Source organism: Vidua macroura, chromosome 1, assembly GCF_024509145.1.
Source record: "Vidua macroura isolate BioBank_ID:100142 chromosome 1, ASM2450914v1, whole genome shotgun sequence".
NCBI lineage: Eukaryota > Metazoa > Chordata > Aves > Passeriformes > Viduidae > Vidua > Vidua macroura.
Window position 1 is genome coordinate 125670581 of NC_071571.1, and position 17954 is coordinate 125688534.

Genomic DNA, 17954 nt, shown 5'->3' on the forward strand with positions numbered 1-17954 from the left:
TGCTCCTCAGAGCTGTACTACTTGCAGGCAAAGCCTGTAAATCAGCACACTTCTCTCAGTTATGAAGCTATTTCTAATAAATGTGTGTAACCAGATCTGTGTTTGCTCTTTTTAGTACCAAGTCATGTTGAGAACTGACCAAGGATCCGAGAAGGGCTCAACCTTCAAAACCCAGTACCAACTGAGCTGAAAGTAAACCTGTTCTGTTTACTACAGAATAAGCCAACCTCAGTTTATGTACTGTTTATTTTGAATTAAAAATAAACTGCTCTTCAAGCACATGCCAGATATTACGTATGTGAATGTTGCCAAGCTTGGACTATAACTTATACTTGTGTCCAAATTACAAGTGTATGCTTATATACATGGGGATATGTGCACATGCATGTCACACAATGCTAGTTCGTTACTGTTGGACTATTCTTGTACCATTGTACTATTTATTGTATTATTCTTGAAGGAAAAAGGTACCAATCCAGTACCTGCTTATTTCATCCAAGCACTGCACTTCGTTTTTCACAGTAACAGAATAACACAGCAGTTTTGAAAAGCTAGTGGCTTTCAAACTGTTTGTCAGAGGCCCAAGTAGGTCTTGGTTGCCCTCCTGCTCCTTTTAGCAGAAGAACAGAGAGGACCAGTGGCTATGCCTGACTAAATCTCACTGTCTCTTGCCTCTTTTTTGCCCTTTGGCAGTGTTCTTTTACATAGACTCCATGATTTTAGCTTAAAAACAGCAAGGCATGATCCATTTCCCTGCCCAAGGAGACAGAAAAAGCCAACAAAACAACCCCAAAGCAATTTTCATTTATCTACTTTTGAAATAGGAGAAAAAAAACCCCAAACAAATAAAGCCCAAATAAAGAATGGGATTCCTCCTCTTACAAACCCCAGTAAGTTAATCTACAAAAACTTTGAAGATGAAAAATATATTGTAAAAAATAAACGTATTACTCACTCAATACAGTACATAATTTTTCCTATATAAGAAACTAGACAAATATTAAAATATTTAAGTCTTTAAAAAGGGCAAAATTCTGCAAAAAAAAGTACTCAACACTACTAAGGTTAGACTACACATTATGCCAATGCATTAATTTGCACAATTTTTGCAACGTGACAATAGTCTTGGGTGTGTATGTGTAAGTGTTTATGTCCATTTGAGGGAAACAGTGCAAGAATGTGAAGGGTGACCATTGCCATTTTAAAGGGGGATTTCACAAATAATCAAACAAAACCCCTACAAATACCAGTATACATCTCAAATACAGCAAGTCACATTCTACAGCCCTTGACATTAAAAAAAGAAAAGAAAAGAAAAAAGAAAAAGCCAGCAGAATTTATTCAAATACATTTGGAGTCGGTCCCTTGTGAACTACTGTTGTTTGCACTTTAGTTGCAGTGAATGTGGACAGAGCTCCCCAAAAGACACAGAAGTGAGTGCATCTTCCCCAGCCCTGCAAAGTAAGTCTGAGTTGAGGTACAATTATCTGTGGTTTGCTCAACATTGCAGATGCCAAAACTTGAATGAAAAATTATGCTTGAAAAACACTTTGAAGAAAATTACATAAAATAATCTCTTAAAATGAGAAGCTAGTTTTGTGTAAAGGTGGTCTTTTTGGTACGTAATCCTATCAGGACAACAAGCATGGTGCTCCTTCCCAAATTAAGTTTGCCTTGGAGCTAATAATAATAAAGAAACCTTTACGTTGTCCTGGTCATCTTTCTGACCTGATGTACCCTTTCCCATGAGCCTTGATCCACCACCCAGAAAAACCAGCAGGTATCACACCCTGGCTGAAACGTACATTGCTTCTTCACAACTTGTGTTCCACAGGAAAAGCACTTCCCTCTCCACGTTTCACTTGTCCTCTGAAAATAACAGCGGGGAAATCTGCTGCCAGAGTGGTTAAAGCCTGGTGAATTCCCTGTGGTGCTGCAAGTCCCCTATGCTCTCGTAGTCGTTCTCTCCTGAAGGAGCAGTGTGGTTTATGTTAGGCACGGACAAGGTCCTGTCTTCCTCTTGGCTCACTGACTGGATAGCTTCATAGTCCGGCTCCAGCTCCCCGTTTGGTCTGTCCACTGACTGAGGCACAGTGGTAGAATTTAGGGTGTTTTCAAAGTCCTTCACACTTGCATAGAGGCCACTGCAAATAGATGGGGACCTCTGAGATGCAATTTCTTGAATGCAGGTGTAAGGAGAATCCAGTGCCTTGATGGCCTGTCCCGGCTTACTCACCGATGAGTACATGGCTGAGATCTAGGAAAAGGAGACACCTGCTGAGTATGGAGCATGCATAAAGCTTGTGCAGCAGTCTGTACCCTTGTACTATAAGGACACTGGTTATTTAAGAAAAGACAGAATCTTCTGATAAAAAAGGTATCTATTCTAAAAGGATATGATTTTTTCCTTGGGGGAAAAAACCCCAACTATTTCTTAAAAAATCCTTCCTTTTCTGGCATTATTCTGGTATTTATAGATTGGTTTTCTTTCAAAAAAAAGAATGCTTTATAAAATAAGTTTAAAAATGTAAAACTTTCTTGAATATAAAATACTGGTGAGAAAATTAGAACTGGGCAAAAGGGAATGGTTTTGTGAGCAGGAGCTCTTGCAAGTTTTAATATGGTCCTGGAGTCAATTCGGACTCAAGAGGGAGAGAGGCATCAAAGGGAGGATCAGATTGAACTGCTGTAATGAAGGATGCTGTCTGATCCTTAGGATTTTAAAAATTATTATTGCTACTATTTTTAATGGTAGTGGCAACTTTTCTGCTTTTAGAGACACTGCAATAGAAGAATAGTTAATTGTTTTTATAGGCAGGACTAAATAGGCACCAACACATGTGAAGACAACATTAAAAATCTGTAGATAAATTACTTACACCAGATAATAGCAAGTAGTGCCAATACTGATATGCAAGGTCTGCTCTGTTGACTACACTTTGCCTACAAAGAAGAGCTTCTTCTCAGGAACTGAGTTTGTGAACTTTAGACTGGAGACTGAAACCTCTCAGCTGTAAACAGCAGAAAGGGAGCCAGCATTTCATTCCTAACTAAAAATTTCATCTGGTGAGGTGGTACAGTTCAACAAGTGCATGAAAGTGGCCCTTCATGAAAAGGTGGGGAGAAGCCCACATCCACACATGTCCCTCTGCTCAGGGATTACCTAGGCTGTTGCCAAGCACAGGAATCAGTCTTAGTTCTCTCTCCCAGGCCAAATGGATACTAGCCCTTGCACAAGACAGATGGCTGAAATTTCCTGCACAGCTTCTCTGGTACCCAATATCACAATGCAACATAGCTCTTCTATTACATTTAAAGTCTTTCCCAAGCATGCAAAGTTTGTATCAATTCAGTTAAAAGAGTAGATTAGCATGAAAATATCCATTACCATTAGGCAACACAGACTGAAGCAGACAAACCAGACCACTTCTGATAATAATGGGATTTTTTTTGTGCGTGTTTGTGTGGGGCTGGGGTTAATTGGTTGGTTGGTTGGCTTTTTTTTTTTTTTGTTTTGGTTCGGTTTGGTTTGGGGTTTTTGGGGCTGGTTGGTTTTTGTTTATTTGTTTGTTTTAGAGGGACATCAACTTGGAGATGGCAGTACTTCTTACTTTTTACTGATTTCATCTAACAAAAAATGGCTTTTCTGCTCATCTATACTTAGCTCTTCTCAGTATGAGATTACATTAACCCACTTCAAGATCAGGTTGTTCATTAATGGCTGGGAATGCTTCTCCCAGCAGAAGGCATTAGCTCACTTAGCTCACTGCCAAGTTTGTGTTTAGTTTTATGTCCAGAGAACATATTTATAAATGGCACGGGTGTACTAGAGATGATCACAAACAGCCTTATTTATGTTTAACTTTTCTCTTTGTTTAACTCTCCTCCATTTATCTGACCAAGAAACATTTTAAAGAACAGTTTATGTTTCAGTGCTTTTATTGTGCTTCAGCTTACTTCCCAGATCCCCATACTTTGCATGGGGAAGGTGGAGCATATGTTTCAAAAGGCTGCTGTGTTATTCTTCTTGAGAAGGTTTTGTCATCCAAATCAAGAAATTACCCTAACAATCAACGAATTGTGGCCTCCTATTATTTTCTGACACCATTTTTAATCTATGGGCCTGATACAGCCATATGTTAGAATACTTCTGATTTTAGGAACGTGGCAATAGAAACTCTGTGCAGAGAGCCTTGGGCTTTCATTTTCCTTTCACACAAGTTTCACCTTTCTTAGATTCTGCTTAATCATGCAGAGCTTATGCTAATTTCTGCCTAAAAATTGGTCTCTAGTTAGTTACTGAATTTCATGCACGAAACCCACCTCATCTTCTGTAAGAGATGGATCTTCCTCTCGAGACTTGTAAGACACTGAACTAAGCCTCTGTAAAAAAGGAAGAAAGAAAGAAAATAAAAGGCTCATTACCCATCAACAGTGTGAAATCTATAACAAAATCCTCCCCTTATAATCAATGCATTATATTTTATGGTCATTTGCTCTCAAGTTCCATTATACATAGCTAATACCCCCACTATTCAGAGTGCTTCTCTGGAGATAACAGCCCTGAGATTAGTCAAGCTTTTTAATGTATCTGCTCTTGTCCTAACCTGAAAAGGGTAAAAAGAATGTTATGGTTAAAACAAATGCTGCGCCACTGTATCCCTCCTTTACACCTCTTATGAAGTATCTGCTGAGGCTTCTGAACAATTAGAAGTCAGCTGTTGGAATACACCAGTTGCCCTTTCACAGGATTTTCAGATATGCTTTTAGATGACAAAAGAATAATAGTCAGCTGACACCTTCTGGATGATTGTTACCCTTCATTCTGTAGATCCTGGGTGTGCTGCATGGGAGAGCTGTGTCCTCCACCCCTGGAATACTGTCCCTGTGCAGAGGTGCTCAGCAGCCTGGCCTCACAACCACTCAGACTTGCTGCAGCCCACCCTGAGCTGCAGCTAGGTCACACAGCAGAGTCACTGAAGGATGGAGGGCTTGGTTTGGTATCAAGTCTAATTTCAAGCATCTAAAATGTTCTGTGTAAAACAGGTCACGAAAAATCAGGAGAAAAGCATTTTGCTCTTATGAAAAACGCCTTTGGACCTTTACAGCAACAAAGACACCGCTGCTACACAGCAGCTGTGGAATGCCTCCTCCCTGGGCCAAGAAGGCTTTGCTGGACTCCTGCTCCACAGTGATTCAGAGGGAGCCTTCCAACACTGTAAAAGGCTCTATTTTGGACTTTCACACAACTTCTCCAACTAAAATACTTCATACCACCTCCAGTGAAAGCCAACATGGAGGACTAGAGGTATTTTTAGCACAGTCAATAAAATACCACTTCCAGGCACACAACTTGTTTTTTGAGGTTTTTTTTTGTGGTGGTTTTTTTTTTGTTTTTTTTTTTTGTTTTTTTGTTTTTTTTTTTTTGTGGTTTGTTTTGTTTTTCTTTTTTTTTTTTATCAGAGGCTTATTGTGATAGATTCTTTCCTCCTTCCATTTTCTTGTTGTTTTTACTTCTGGTAAATACCAAACTTCAGGTTTCTGGGCACTTCTGATAGACCCTGTCCCAAAACACACTGAAGTTCTGCCTGCTGCACCCAAAGAGCTTCCTTCACACCAACAAACTCCCTCACTTCTTTCTCATTGATTGGAGAACAGTGCTCTTTAATGCTGGCTTGTTTACTCTTAAAAAAACTGACCAACCAAAAAAAAAGCAAAAGAAAAAGGAAAAATTCAAATATATTTTGGCCTTGCATTAGATCTGCTTCACTACAGCAACTTAGTTTAGTCTTTCCTATCTGTATCTTTTTGTGCTGGGGAGTTAGCTACTAATTTCATCATCCTCACACATTAAAACAAGCATGTGCTCATAAAATTCTTCAGTGATTTTTCTGTCATCAGTGTGTCTATAAGCACCATGTGTCAGGACCCCTTCTACGGTTTCCCACTCAAGTACTGATAAATACCTCAGGGTGTTTGCCATCCTGTGCTGTTTCCCTGATACAGCATTCTTTCTTTTAAATGTGAAGCTTGTGACACATCCATTTTGGAGGATATTGTTATCTTGGAAACTTAAATCCCACTTGCCCCTAAACATTTTGTACCTAGAAACATTTTAAACTATGCTGAAACCTCAACAGTAGCAACACAAACAACACGTGTTCTTATTTGCCTTCTGCTTTCCTTTCCTTCCTCGACAGCACTTGATATTTTGCTCTTTGGCTCAGCTGCTGCTCCTGACTCGGGCAAAAGAACAAGAACATTCTCCTCTGGTGCATTTGTAAGAGATGCTTTGCCCATCCTTAGGCTATGTGAGGCTGAAATCAGATGGCAGCAGCCAAATGGACACACAGATTGCATTTCTACCAGTGTGCACTCTGGAAAGACCTGGGTGAAAAAGGACATCCATACTTCCTTTTTAAATAAAGAAAAGAACTAAAGAAATCTGTTCTGCTTTTTCAGTATTAATAGAAGAATGATGTTCAAGGTTTTGGAGGTGATAGAGGCCTGTAAGAGGCCTCATGCTATTAAAGGTGTCTTTCTTCATCAAGTCTTTCCAAAGGATTTGGCTGGGTCACAGCCAAAAACCAGTTTAGGTAAATTTTCATCCATTACTGCACACCTGGCTCTTAAAAGGATGCTTTGTAGTTTTCATGCTGTTTTCTACAGGAATGGTCTCTGGCTTGGTCCACCCAGTTGTCTCCCAGATTGGAGTGCTTCAGGGACTGGAATAAGCTGGGATCTCACTCTCTTTTAGATGGTGAGACTGTAATAGCTTGGACAGAGTCTGTTCTCTCTGTTGGCAGGTACAAGCCTTGGTTACACAGGTGCCTCCCTGCCTGTCCCTTCTTTGTGCCCTCATTATAGTGAGGGAGACTTGCACGACGTACACACAACCTCTGTCTTCATCAGGGCCAGGACAGAAGGTTGAAGAGTTTGGGATACAGATGTCATGCTAAACAAAGCAGCTAAGCAGACTCATAGAAGAGGAAGCAAAACCAGAAATACCTATGGGGTCTAACTAAAAGAGTTATCAGTGTAACATACATTTCCATGAACATCTTGGTTTTGGTTGCCACATTGAAAAAAACAGGCATTGCTCTGCATTGCTTGAAGCAGCAAAATACAGGGAAAAACTATCATCATCACAACAGAAAAACAATCCCACAGCCCCCTCCCCACACAATGCCAACAATAATGACATTTATATATTCCATCAATTACCATTCCAGCTCTGCTGCAGCTGTAGCTCTCAAGGACAGGACAGGCACACACCTCGATGCATAATGCATGTACCCAGCAGCGAGCACGGCAATGATCTGATGCTGCCCAAGATTTAACTCGGGGTGGCTTCAGCTCTGAATAAATTTTAATTAGACAAACACCTTTTTTCTGGCACTTAGGGGACTGCATGTGTCATCTCTTGATTAATCCTTCAAAACCTGAACCATTTTAATCAATTCCCACTCCTGGCAGTTACTGACATGGTGTGCTGGGGAGCTACAGAGCAGCAAAGGCTTTTCCTTTGTATTGGGGCCTGGGAAATACAATTATTTTCACCTAGTCTTTTCACACCTAGTAGGAAAAATGTCACTGTTACACTAAGCTGTTTATCTAGAGGTCTAATTAGAAATTTCTTATGGCTGGAATATGGAAGAGGGGAACGGTGCTGGATTATTGTTGACAGTCACATCTTAATTTTTTACTTAATGTGATCATTATTGTAAAAATGTGCACTGAAGAGTCTAGCTGAATAATTTTTATACTGCAAGAAGTCTTCAGTTTATTTATTTGGACTACATTGTGTTTTACAAGTTACATGGTTTGTTATTTATTTAACAGGATACTCTTCTGCCTTCTTCCTGGATTACTGAAATCCTCAAATAAAAGAACAACCAGAAACAAGTAACAATACCTCAGCTCTGCTGTGATTTTTCACATAAATGTTTACATTAAAAAGTCACATTGCATCTTAAGAATTTTTTGAAATTTTCATCAATACCTACCTAATATTATTTGATGACTTGGACACCAAAAATCTGCTAAACCTACAGTTCTTTCATTCACAGTTAATAAGAAGATATCGAAACATTCTGAATAATGCAAACTCAACAGTTTATGAAAAGTCTCTGCTATGATCTGAAAGCATCCTTAAAATGACTTCCGATAAAAAATAAATGCAAAAGTAAACTGTTGAAAATGTCATAATTCTATATTTCAAGGAATTCACCACAACTCGTTCCTAGTGAGGAAGCATAAGCTGCTGAGAAAACTTAACTTTTGGCTGTGATTTCAGCACTTAGAAATTCCTTACACTCTGTTTATATGTGATATACAGAATTTGACAAATATAAAAGTGTACAGGTGCAAACTCTCTCTCTTTCTATCCCTCCCTCCTACAGCAAAAGACAAAGTGAGTGCCTAACACTTGCACAGCTAAGTCAAGATGGCCCATCGAAAGAGGCACATCTAAAGTAAGGACATCCACGAAGGATGCCCCCCTCTCCTTTTTGTAAGTTGCAGTTTCATTAGAAAAAAAAAGAAGAGAGGGCTTCAGAACAATATATAGATGGTGACAGAGATACTGGATACCCTTTGTAATAGCTTCCACAGGTATAATACATCAAATAAAGAAGCAGAAGCCTCCTATGGAATTCCTGGATAATATTTGGGAAAAGCCTTATGTAGTACATAGCTGCAACAGTCAAAAATACAGGCAGCAATAGAATGAGCATACACCTCTAATGCAAAGATTCTACTATACATTATCATATTTCCATTTACTGTCTTGTTTCATCTTGAGTGGGGTTTCTTTCTTGTTATTTTTTATTACTGAAAAATAAAATCCTCTCCCACCTATATGTTCTCCATCATTATTTGGCTGTTTGATGAGGACAAATACTTGCAGTATTTACCTTTTCTGGTTTACTCGCTCCTTCTGTCACTTCTTCTTCCACTTCTTTTTCTTGCACGTTTTCATTCTCATCAAGAAGTTTCATGGGTACTGGAGGGGGAAGCTCATCCTCTACATCTGGTATGTTGTCAAGAGGACTTTCTGAATTTGCACTGTGGTGACTCTTCTTATTTCGGTCAACAGATGCATATTCTGCTGACTCAATTCTGCACTCAGGAATCTGATTCTGACCTTCAGAAAATGTCAGTGAAGCTTTTGATTTGCTGTTAGAGTTCCCTTCCATGCTGACTACTGCTCCAACATCTTTAATTTCCTTCACCGTTTCATACAAGCAGTCTTCAACTATGTTCTCCTGAGAGGAGCTGTCTTTCAAGACTTCATAAGGCCCTTCCATTCCAAGACCTTGATCATTTTCTGTATTTCTAGATGAGATTATAGTTTCCATGGGGTTGTTAGGGGGAATACTGGGTAGTTCCCGGCTCTGGTGACATTTTATAGACTTTCCAAGACTATCCTGTTGATCTAGTAGATCAGATGTCTGTACTTCTTCATAAGGCTGGATACAGGCAGCTGTACTGTCCTCAGAAAGAACTAAAGAAAATTACAGAGAAGTATTACAAACAAAGGCATAACTAAAAGGTGTGATTTGGTGCTCTCTACATCACTTTGTTTTTGTGACATGCTGGAAAGGATAAATGATACTAATGCCTGGAAATGCCTAGTGATTAGCATGCTTTTTGCTTATTAAAAGGTTTAAATTACAGACATTTCTCCAATCTACTGGTAAAATATCTTTCTCACAGCATCTAAAATAGTCTGTACACCCCCAAGTCACATTATATGGCAACAGCATTCACTGTCAGAACAGGAGGTGGGAGGTTAGCTGTGCATGGATATCCAGCTGCCTTGTACTCAGTTTCACTGAATGATTACAGAGTGCTCAGTAGTCTCAGATGGGAAACAGGTGGGAGGCCTCAAACCAAGTGCCTTAAAAAAATCCTTGTTAGATTTTCCTCTTTGCATTTCCCCATTCTCTGGAATCAAAAGGAAAGCGTTTCTTCTTCCTCCCTACCATCCTTCAGCTTGTTTAACATGCTGTCCCAACTCTTGTTGGAATTGCACTTTGCTCAGCCCTCCCTGCACGCTGCAGCAGAAGCTCCTCACTGAGGGCTGAGCCATACTTCTCTTAGTCTCGCAGCACATAATGTTGGTTGACAACCTACTAACAAGCTGGCCATATGCACAAGAGAGAAGACTAGACTTCAGAAGGTAGTGTCAGGCAGAACATGTTGTTTCAGGTCCCAAAAGAGGGCCACATGTCATTGTCACTAGAGGGTATTAGGGACTGAAATGTGTGGGACTTCTCATCTTACACCACCCATGTGACATTTGCATGCATTCATGGGCACATACAAGCATGTTTCAAGCACGGTAGGTAACTTTACCTCACACTATTTCTTTAAAAAATCACTTCTGAACAGCTTTACTTTTCCTAGTACAGTTCCTAAGGCACTGTCTCAACAAAAACAACCCATTCTTCTGTGTTCTTCTGTGAGTTTGACATGGTGACAGAAGCAGTGCCAAAGCAATCAATGCCCTTGATCTGGTGGTTGCTATGGACATTGCTTTCTCTTGTGTTCAGGGCATGCAGACACAGTCAGCACCTGCAGGGAGCCACACCCTGACTGCAAAACTCAGGACTGGAGGTGTAAGATGATAATCATTGTCTGAATGGGAGATGGGAGTTTTGCCTTTCTGGTTCTTGATTCTAGGGATTTCTGTGCTGTGCTGAGCACCCTTACAGAACCCAGAAAGCACACCCCATTCAGGCTGCAGGGGACAATCAAAAGCAATGAGAGCTTAAGTTTCTGTATTTTTGTGGTAAATGGTGGCAGCACAGAAGGGGTTGGTGTAGCTGAAGGGTTGGCATAGGTAAGACAATGCTGGCAGGTTGGGTAAAGGAAAAAAACACAGCATTTGATGGTTCTTCTTCCATAGCCCTGCCCCTGCTCAAAAAGCTAGCAGAAACAGTAATAAAAAGAACTATTAATAAAAAGTGCATAAAGTATAAGTAAGAAATTAAAGCACAGGGGCTCCTGTTATTCAGAAGGGCTGTTATGCAGAGTGTAAGCTGTGTATTGTATCAGACAGTCTGAAAACTGTCTGCTGCTTGACAGCACACCTTTTAGCAGCAGCTCTGACAGCTGCACATGTGGTGACTCATGGCAGAGAGAAATACTTCCATTCTGCAGGGCTTTGCTCTGCACATCAAGTCCCTCAGGGAACCACACACCTACATACACAACAAGCCAATGGATGGGAACAGCAATTAGCTGCAAAAACAAAGTTTAAAAATTACTTTGGATACTTGTCTCTAAGGGGTGAAGTCTGAATAGCTTAGCTTCTGGTTGCAGGAGATGAGGAGAGAGCTGTAAGTTGGGAGTGCAGCCCCTGGTGTTGCTGTTAGTGTGAAGACAATAGTTGGCTCTCAGTGGCTCTGAGCTGAGAGTGAGTTTATTTTTAGGTGCAGCTGAGTAAAATATTTTCCAGTGATACTTCAGGGTGAATAATTTTGAGTGTTCAGCAAAGCAAAGACTAAGGAAAAAAAAGGAAGCCTATTTATGTTGCCTGTTTTCTAAAATATAAAAATATAAGTGACAGCACAGCTCAGGACTGTGATCCAAAGCTGTAATCCTGGAGGAGGACCCAAAATATTTCCACAGCCTCCTGAAGCACTTTTGAAACTCTAAGATGCAGCTTCTGGTTTTATCCCAATTCCACAGCTTACCAAGATTAGGGAAGGTCCCATTATCTGCCTGATGACCTGGTCAATCTGCAGGTATGGCTTGGTGACCCAGACCTGGCAGCCCAGGAGAGGACCTCAGCACCTCCCAAGGTTGGCTGGCACGGAGGACTGGGAGCAGGGGTGTAGGGCTGTGCCAGAGCATGCCCAGGAGTGAAGTGGAGATGCAGCCTAAACCACCCAAATCTCCATGAGAGGATCACCTCTGCTGACTTCCCAGCAAGGCAAGCGAATCCAGGGCATTTTTAAACTTGGTTGTAAGCTCTGTGTGATCTGGTGTCAGACCTGCAGAGGTGCCCAGGCTATTCTGACAAATGGCTTGCCTGTGTGCTTGGAAAGCTGCTGGCTAGACACCTGAAACCTGAGGGATCACCAGCGAGCAGCTGAGGTGGGAGCTGTGAGCACCAGGACGGTGCCGCTGCCTCATCCCACCCGCAGGGGCTACCACTACTCACCCTCACCGTTGCTGAGGGCTCCGTTCTGTTCACTGTTTGGGGGAGGCTCCGTAACCGAACTTGTGATGGAATGGCTGAAAACCTCCTTCTCGGAAGGCTGCAACACAGATCAGTGACTGCTGGATCAGAATAAACGTTCACATGAACACACACACAACGAATTTCATTCTCATCTCTGGAGCTCTGACCCACAGGCATTATTGGCAGGACAAGCAAACCATGCCAGCTAGATTAAAGGATTTAAGTGCCTGTGTTTACACATGTTAAAAAGAAATAAATGCAAAGATGTCCAGAGTGATGTCCTTTTCAAGCTTTATGATAATAGACATTATTATGGCTTTAACCTGTGAGAAGACAGCAGCTGACAAAGGGTACACTGCCCTTGGGCTGCAAATGGAGTGAAAGAAAGCCTGGAGTACAGTGGTGGCAGAAAAAGTGCAGATTATCAGGATCTACACAACTTTTTCTCCTCTTGCTGTTCTGCAACTTTTAGTTTCCCATGCTGAACCATCTCGAAATTCCTGAGCGATTTCTAATCTGTTGTATTTTGCAAGGAGCAAAATACAAACCAACCATAAGACAGACAAAAGCTGCCAGAAATAAATACTTACCACATTCATCAGATTTTCATGATCTCCATTCTGATTTTTGGCCTTCTTTTCCCTTAATGAAAAAGACATATGAATTTTTACTAAAAATTATGCTAATATACAAATACCAATCATTCATAGACCTTACACTCCTGCAGGGAACAGAACTATGATTCACAATAATATTGAAAATGGAATAACTGAGAATTATTACAGGAATTTGTATGACCTCTGTGTAAAAACACCATTGAGGCAGAATGGTGATAAATATAACTGAAGAGATACAACAAACACACAAAACCCTTCTTCTCACTCAGTGTAAGATCACAGTGAGAAGTAACTGATGATAATTACAATATAATGTAAATAATTATGTAGAGACAGGACATGGGGGAATGGCTTCAAACTGAAAAGGAGCAGGTTTAGATTAAACATTAGGAAAAAACTCTTTACTGTGAGGGTGGTGAGACACTGGAACAAATTGCTCCAAGAAGCAACTACTGGTGGATACCCCATCCCTGGCAGTGTTCAAGGCCAGGCTGGATGGGGCTCTGTGCAACCTGCTCTAGTGAAATGTGTCCCTGCCCATGACAGGGAACTATATGATCTTTAAAGTCCCTTCCAACCCAGGCCATTCTACGATTCTATGATAATAAAAATATTATTCTTCAATTTAATCATATCTGAAATTCTCAGATATACATTCTGTTTACAGATTACATAGGAAGTCCTTTAAATTGTGTCAGTAAAAAGTGTGTATCCTATGAGGAATTAGAAAAGGCCAACAAAATCCAGATAACTCAAAATGCTAGTCAAATTGATAATAAGCATGAGCAGTTCAAAAAGGCATACACATTTCACAGCAGCAGAGGCCTACATTTTTAAAGGAATCTTGCTTCCCTGGGTCCTTCATAGGAGTCTAAGTATGGATCACATTTCCAGTTTTTACCATTTGAGAAATATAGCTCTTATTCAGAAATACTACAATAAAGTATGAGCTTAAAATAATGTTAGTCCTTCCTCTAGATGAAAATTCAAATAAAAAGCTGAGAAAATATTGACAATATCAAATTTTTACTTCTTCTAAAGTCTGCAGTGAACTGTACTTCCACATTAGCAACTGTTAAAATTCTATTGGGAAATAACAAAACAGCAAGTGAGCATGCACCAATGCAGAGCAGAGAAAGTTAAAAGCTGAATTTCCTCTCTGGAAGTTTTTCTGACTCTCATATTTTAGAAAGAGCAAATTTTATTCAGTTTTCTACATCCTCATTCATTTTTGATGAGTAAGCCAGGAAGAAATTCTGCACAATTATATCTATGCATAAACAATCTGCCCTACAGAATGACCTGAAACAAAGATATTATGTCCAAACTAGCAACACAAAAATTTATTAAAAAACATCACCAGAATATTTCAGGCAATGTATCTCTATAACTGCAAAGATTACTCAGTGGTTTGACCCATCTTTCCAGAGATGTTTCAAGGATTGGTGTGTTACAAAACAAAACATAGAATTATAGAATCATTTGGGTTGGAAAAGGCCTTAAAGATGATACATAGTACCTAAATGCAATGTTTGTGTGCTAAAGAATATTTAAAATAGGCTTTCTACTTTTAAATAATTTTTTAAAAATTCTACTATTTTTTACACAGATATCACAGGAAACTCTGACAATAAGAAGATACTGAAGTGTCAGCTTACAGTTTACAAAAGTATTTCTCCTGAATCACATGAAATTACATGTTCTAACTCAGGCTTTTTAGGGTTTCAACCAACTTTGGGACCTGGTTTTGCCACAACTCTTTTTTGCATGGTGGGCATTAAATAAATCCTACTGAAAAATAAACCCTTCCACTGTAGATACATCTTGTGCCAATACAGTGCATTTTATGGCTGCACAATTTCCTCAATGTTCTCAAAGCTGAAGGGGTGAAAGCACATGCTCCTTATAGGCATATGCATCCAAACTGCAGATTTTGCTGCTCTGCTGGAATTTCCCCCCCATATACTTGGCTGATTCAGCTGTGCTTACAAAATATAGCAATATGGACACAGCAGTCCCACTCCTCACAGTGAAGGGGCTGACTGGTCTGGCCTGTGGAAGGGCACCATGGACAGACTGCAGGCTGCCCAGATCCCCTGTGCAGTCAGCTTACAAGTCATGAAGGAGCCTTGAAATATGCATAAACAAAGTCAGTAGAAGTGCCTGTATCAGTGAAATTGAATCCTCCTATGGAGAAGAAAATAAGGATAAGGTATAAGGCATTAATTAGTACCACTGTTTGATCCTTACTCACTTTTGCATGAAAGGCAGGATCAATACTATATTCCCTATACTTCAGGAATGACCACAGCAGAGCTGAAGTACATAATCACTTCCTTTTCCTTTTTTACCTAGACTTTTTTTTTTGTCCTGTTTAGCCCACCTAATGTTCTCAGTTTCAGCTTAGGCATGTGATCTGCTAACACTCAGTGTCTACCTGTGTTCTAGGCTTCTGCTTAGGGGAATAAACTCCTAATAAACCCTAATAAAACCACCGAATAAACACAATTGTGTACTTCCTTCACAGCAAAATATAATTAGATTTTAGAATGAATAGAATTGTTCAAACTGAAGTTTGCTCTGAAAACTGTACCTTTTTTATTTCTGTACCTCAGTCCTCAGTATTTTCTGGTCACTATTTATACATGAAGCTATGTCCAAAGTGAATCAAGAACCATGAAGCCCTGGAGCCTTACCCATTGCAGCTGGAGCAAAGGAAGATGAGGAAGGTGAGGAACAAGAGTGTTGTCATGGCTGCCAAACTTCCCCACAGGATTACGTGGATCTGTCCAGTGCCTAAAAAAACACCCTCTAGCCCCATGGTACTAGCAGGAGCTGGTATCACTTGGGGTTGAAGAAGTTACTCCTTGAAGACTGACATCTGTGCTGCATGCACCTTCTGTTTCTGCAGAAGGAAAGAAAAACACCATCAGAGGTTAAGAGAAATTTTGAAGATAATGAATCTGACAGCTACAAGTCTGGCAGGAGAGATTTTCAAATCCAGATCTTACGAAAACCAGTTTCAAGTACGAGCCAGCCAGCCAAAGAGATTTTCAGCTACATTTCTGACAGTAACACAGAACAGATTTGTCAAATATTAACGCAAGCTGTTACCTATCTACAATCTCAACATGAATAAAAGGTAGTACAGCATCTCTGTACTTGGATTTTCAGGAAAAGATTTATAAAGCTGCTTTGAGGGCCAGAGTGATTGATTTTGCGGTTATATTTGCAAATTTCATTGAAAAGTGAGCTTTTGAAACCAGCTACAACTTCTGCAAAGTTAACAAGCCAAAAGAGAGCTGCAGCAAGCATTCACCTCCTTCTCTCTCAGTCTCTCCTGCCTGCATGTGATTCAAAGCTTAAAGTGCAGTGACAGAGAAACTACGTAAGTCTTTGAAAGGAATACCACAAAAACTTTTTTCACAGCAGATAAGATCCAGTCTTTTTTCTGTGTGACATGCTTATTTTCTTAATAGTATATCTGGAGAGTAACATACTGAACTTTCTTTTTTAGTTCCTCCCCACCTGAGTCTGAGAGAACAACAGAGCAAAGTAAACAGGGTGGTTTTTAAGTACTTGAATAAACACAACTTTTGCTACAGCACAGCAGCCCATGGGGAAGACTCCTGGGTAAACCTTATTTGTGACATATAAGTTTTGGTATACAATATATTCTAAAATTCTGTACATACATTTAATGCAATACATTGTTGACATGGCAAAATTAAAAAGAAGTTATTAATTCTTCACTGCTGAAGGTATCAATTCCTCCATAATTTGAACAGGTTATGCAAAGCCTATTTACAGGCTTTCAGCCTGACTTGATTGATAAAAACTGAAATAGAATACAATAGCTAAGAAATGAGCAGATATATTTTAGGAATGAAAAAGTAGCACTAATATAAGATTGACAATGTCTAAAGCCACTAATGACTTACTTTAATGCAAATATTTTTATAGATTTTTTTTGTATAGGAAATATGTATGAACATATATTTATTTCTTTGCAGCAAGAAGCATCCTTTATAAAAACAAATTCAATTAGGTACTAATATCATACTTGTATACAGAAACATATCACCATTTTGTTATTAAAATCTTACAAGAAAATAAGATTTATTTCCAGAAAAAGGCCAGTCAGATCAAAGTAAATCTGGTGAATCAGAAAAGATACTTAGTTACACATAACAACTAAGTTATGTGACTGGGTAACTTGGGTAGCTCTTACAAGTAACATTTCTGTTCCTGCATAACAGAATTCATTCATCCATTTCAACCATGCAGGATCAGACTTCTGAACATCTTCCAAGAAGAACCTTACTAATTTATCCACAGTGGATAAAAGCTTTTTTAAAAAGCTTTTTCCTTTAGATAACAATGGCATTGGATATAAGTTGGAATGGGAAGAAACAAACAAAATATGGAAAAAGTTGCTGATCCCAAAAAGACCAATTTCAAGGTGTAGTTAAATATTTTTAGTTTGGGCAAGAAACAAGAAAGCCAGACATTGTGTAACTTCTCCAAACCCCTAAACAGACAGGAAGAACAGGTGCCACACACCTTGGCAAAGCACATACATCTTACTGGTAGTCTTGAGCACTGACACCCAAGAGCCAGCACTCTTCAGCAATGACCACTGCCAAGCAATGTGTCTCTCTGGTTATCTTGGCAGAGCCTGGAAAATTAAACATTCAAAAGCAGTGGCAGATCACTCTAAAAATTATGTATACAGCAGATGACAGAGCTCTGCCTCATCCCTATTTTAAAGCCCAGGCTGGGCTATTTCTACTGTGAGTCATAGTCATAGCACTGACTGTGAAATGAAGAGACCTTAAGGGAAACTGCATCAGGTTTAGTCAGGAGAAAACTTGGTGTAATGCTCACAAAGACCTCCGTGATGTCATGCAAGGGCACTGTGCATTGGAATGGATTCCTGTAAAGGTGATGGACTGTCCTCATCTAGAAAACATTACAAAGCACACTGTGCTGGCTGCCTTAACCAGCTCCAAAGCCTTGTTAAGATGGTTGAATAGAAAGTACTTCCCTTTCAAACTTTTCTTTTTTGTGAATTTTCAAAGACATTTTCTACCCTGCTAGAACTTAAAAAAAAATAATTAAAAAATATTTTCGTTTCTTTTGTC

General features: G+C 39.7%; 1 protein-coding gene across 5 annotated transcripts in view; it reads right to left on the minus strand.

Moving 5' to 3' along the window:
* Positions 1 to 228: 228 nt before the first annotated feature.
* Positions 229 to 17954, minus strand: part of PAG1 (phosphoprotein membrane anchor with glycosphingolipid microdomains 1) — a 104079-nt gene continuing 86353 nt past the window's right edge. For 4 of the 5 annotated variants that reach the window (XM_053988274.1, XM_053988257.1, XM_053988283.1 and 1 more), the window contains 6 exons: positions 15507 to 15715; positions 12784 to 12835; positions 12173 to 12269; positions 8916 to 9505; positions 4324 to 4383; positions 229 to 2257 (listed from right to left, as the gene is read on the minus strand). In XM_053988274.1, coding sequence (XP_053844249.1) covers positions 1907 to 2257; positions 4324 to 4383; positions 8916 to 9505; positions 12173 to 12269; positions 12784 to 12835; positions 15507 to 15631 — 1275 coding nt within the window. In that variant the 5' untranslated portion in view covers positions 15632 to 15715 and the 3' untranslated portion in view covers positions 229 to 1906. Of the gene's footprint in view, positions 2258 to 4323; positions 4384 to 8915; positions 9506 to 12172; positions 12270 to 12783; positions 12836 to 15506; positions 15716 to 17373; positions 17437 to 17954 lie in introns of those variants that run through there. The other variant, XM_053988290.1, reaches the window with a different exon arrangement.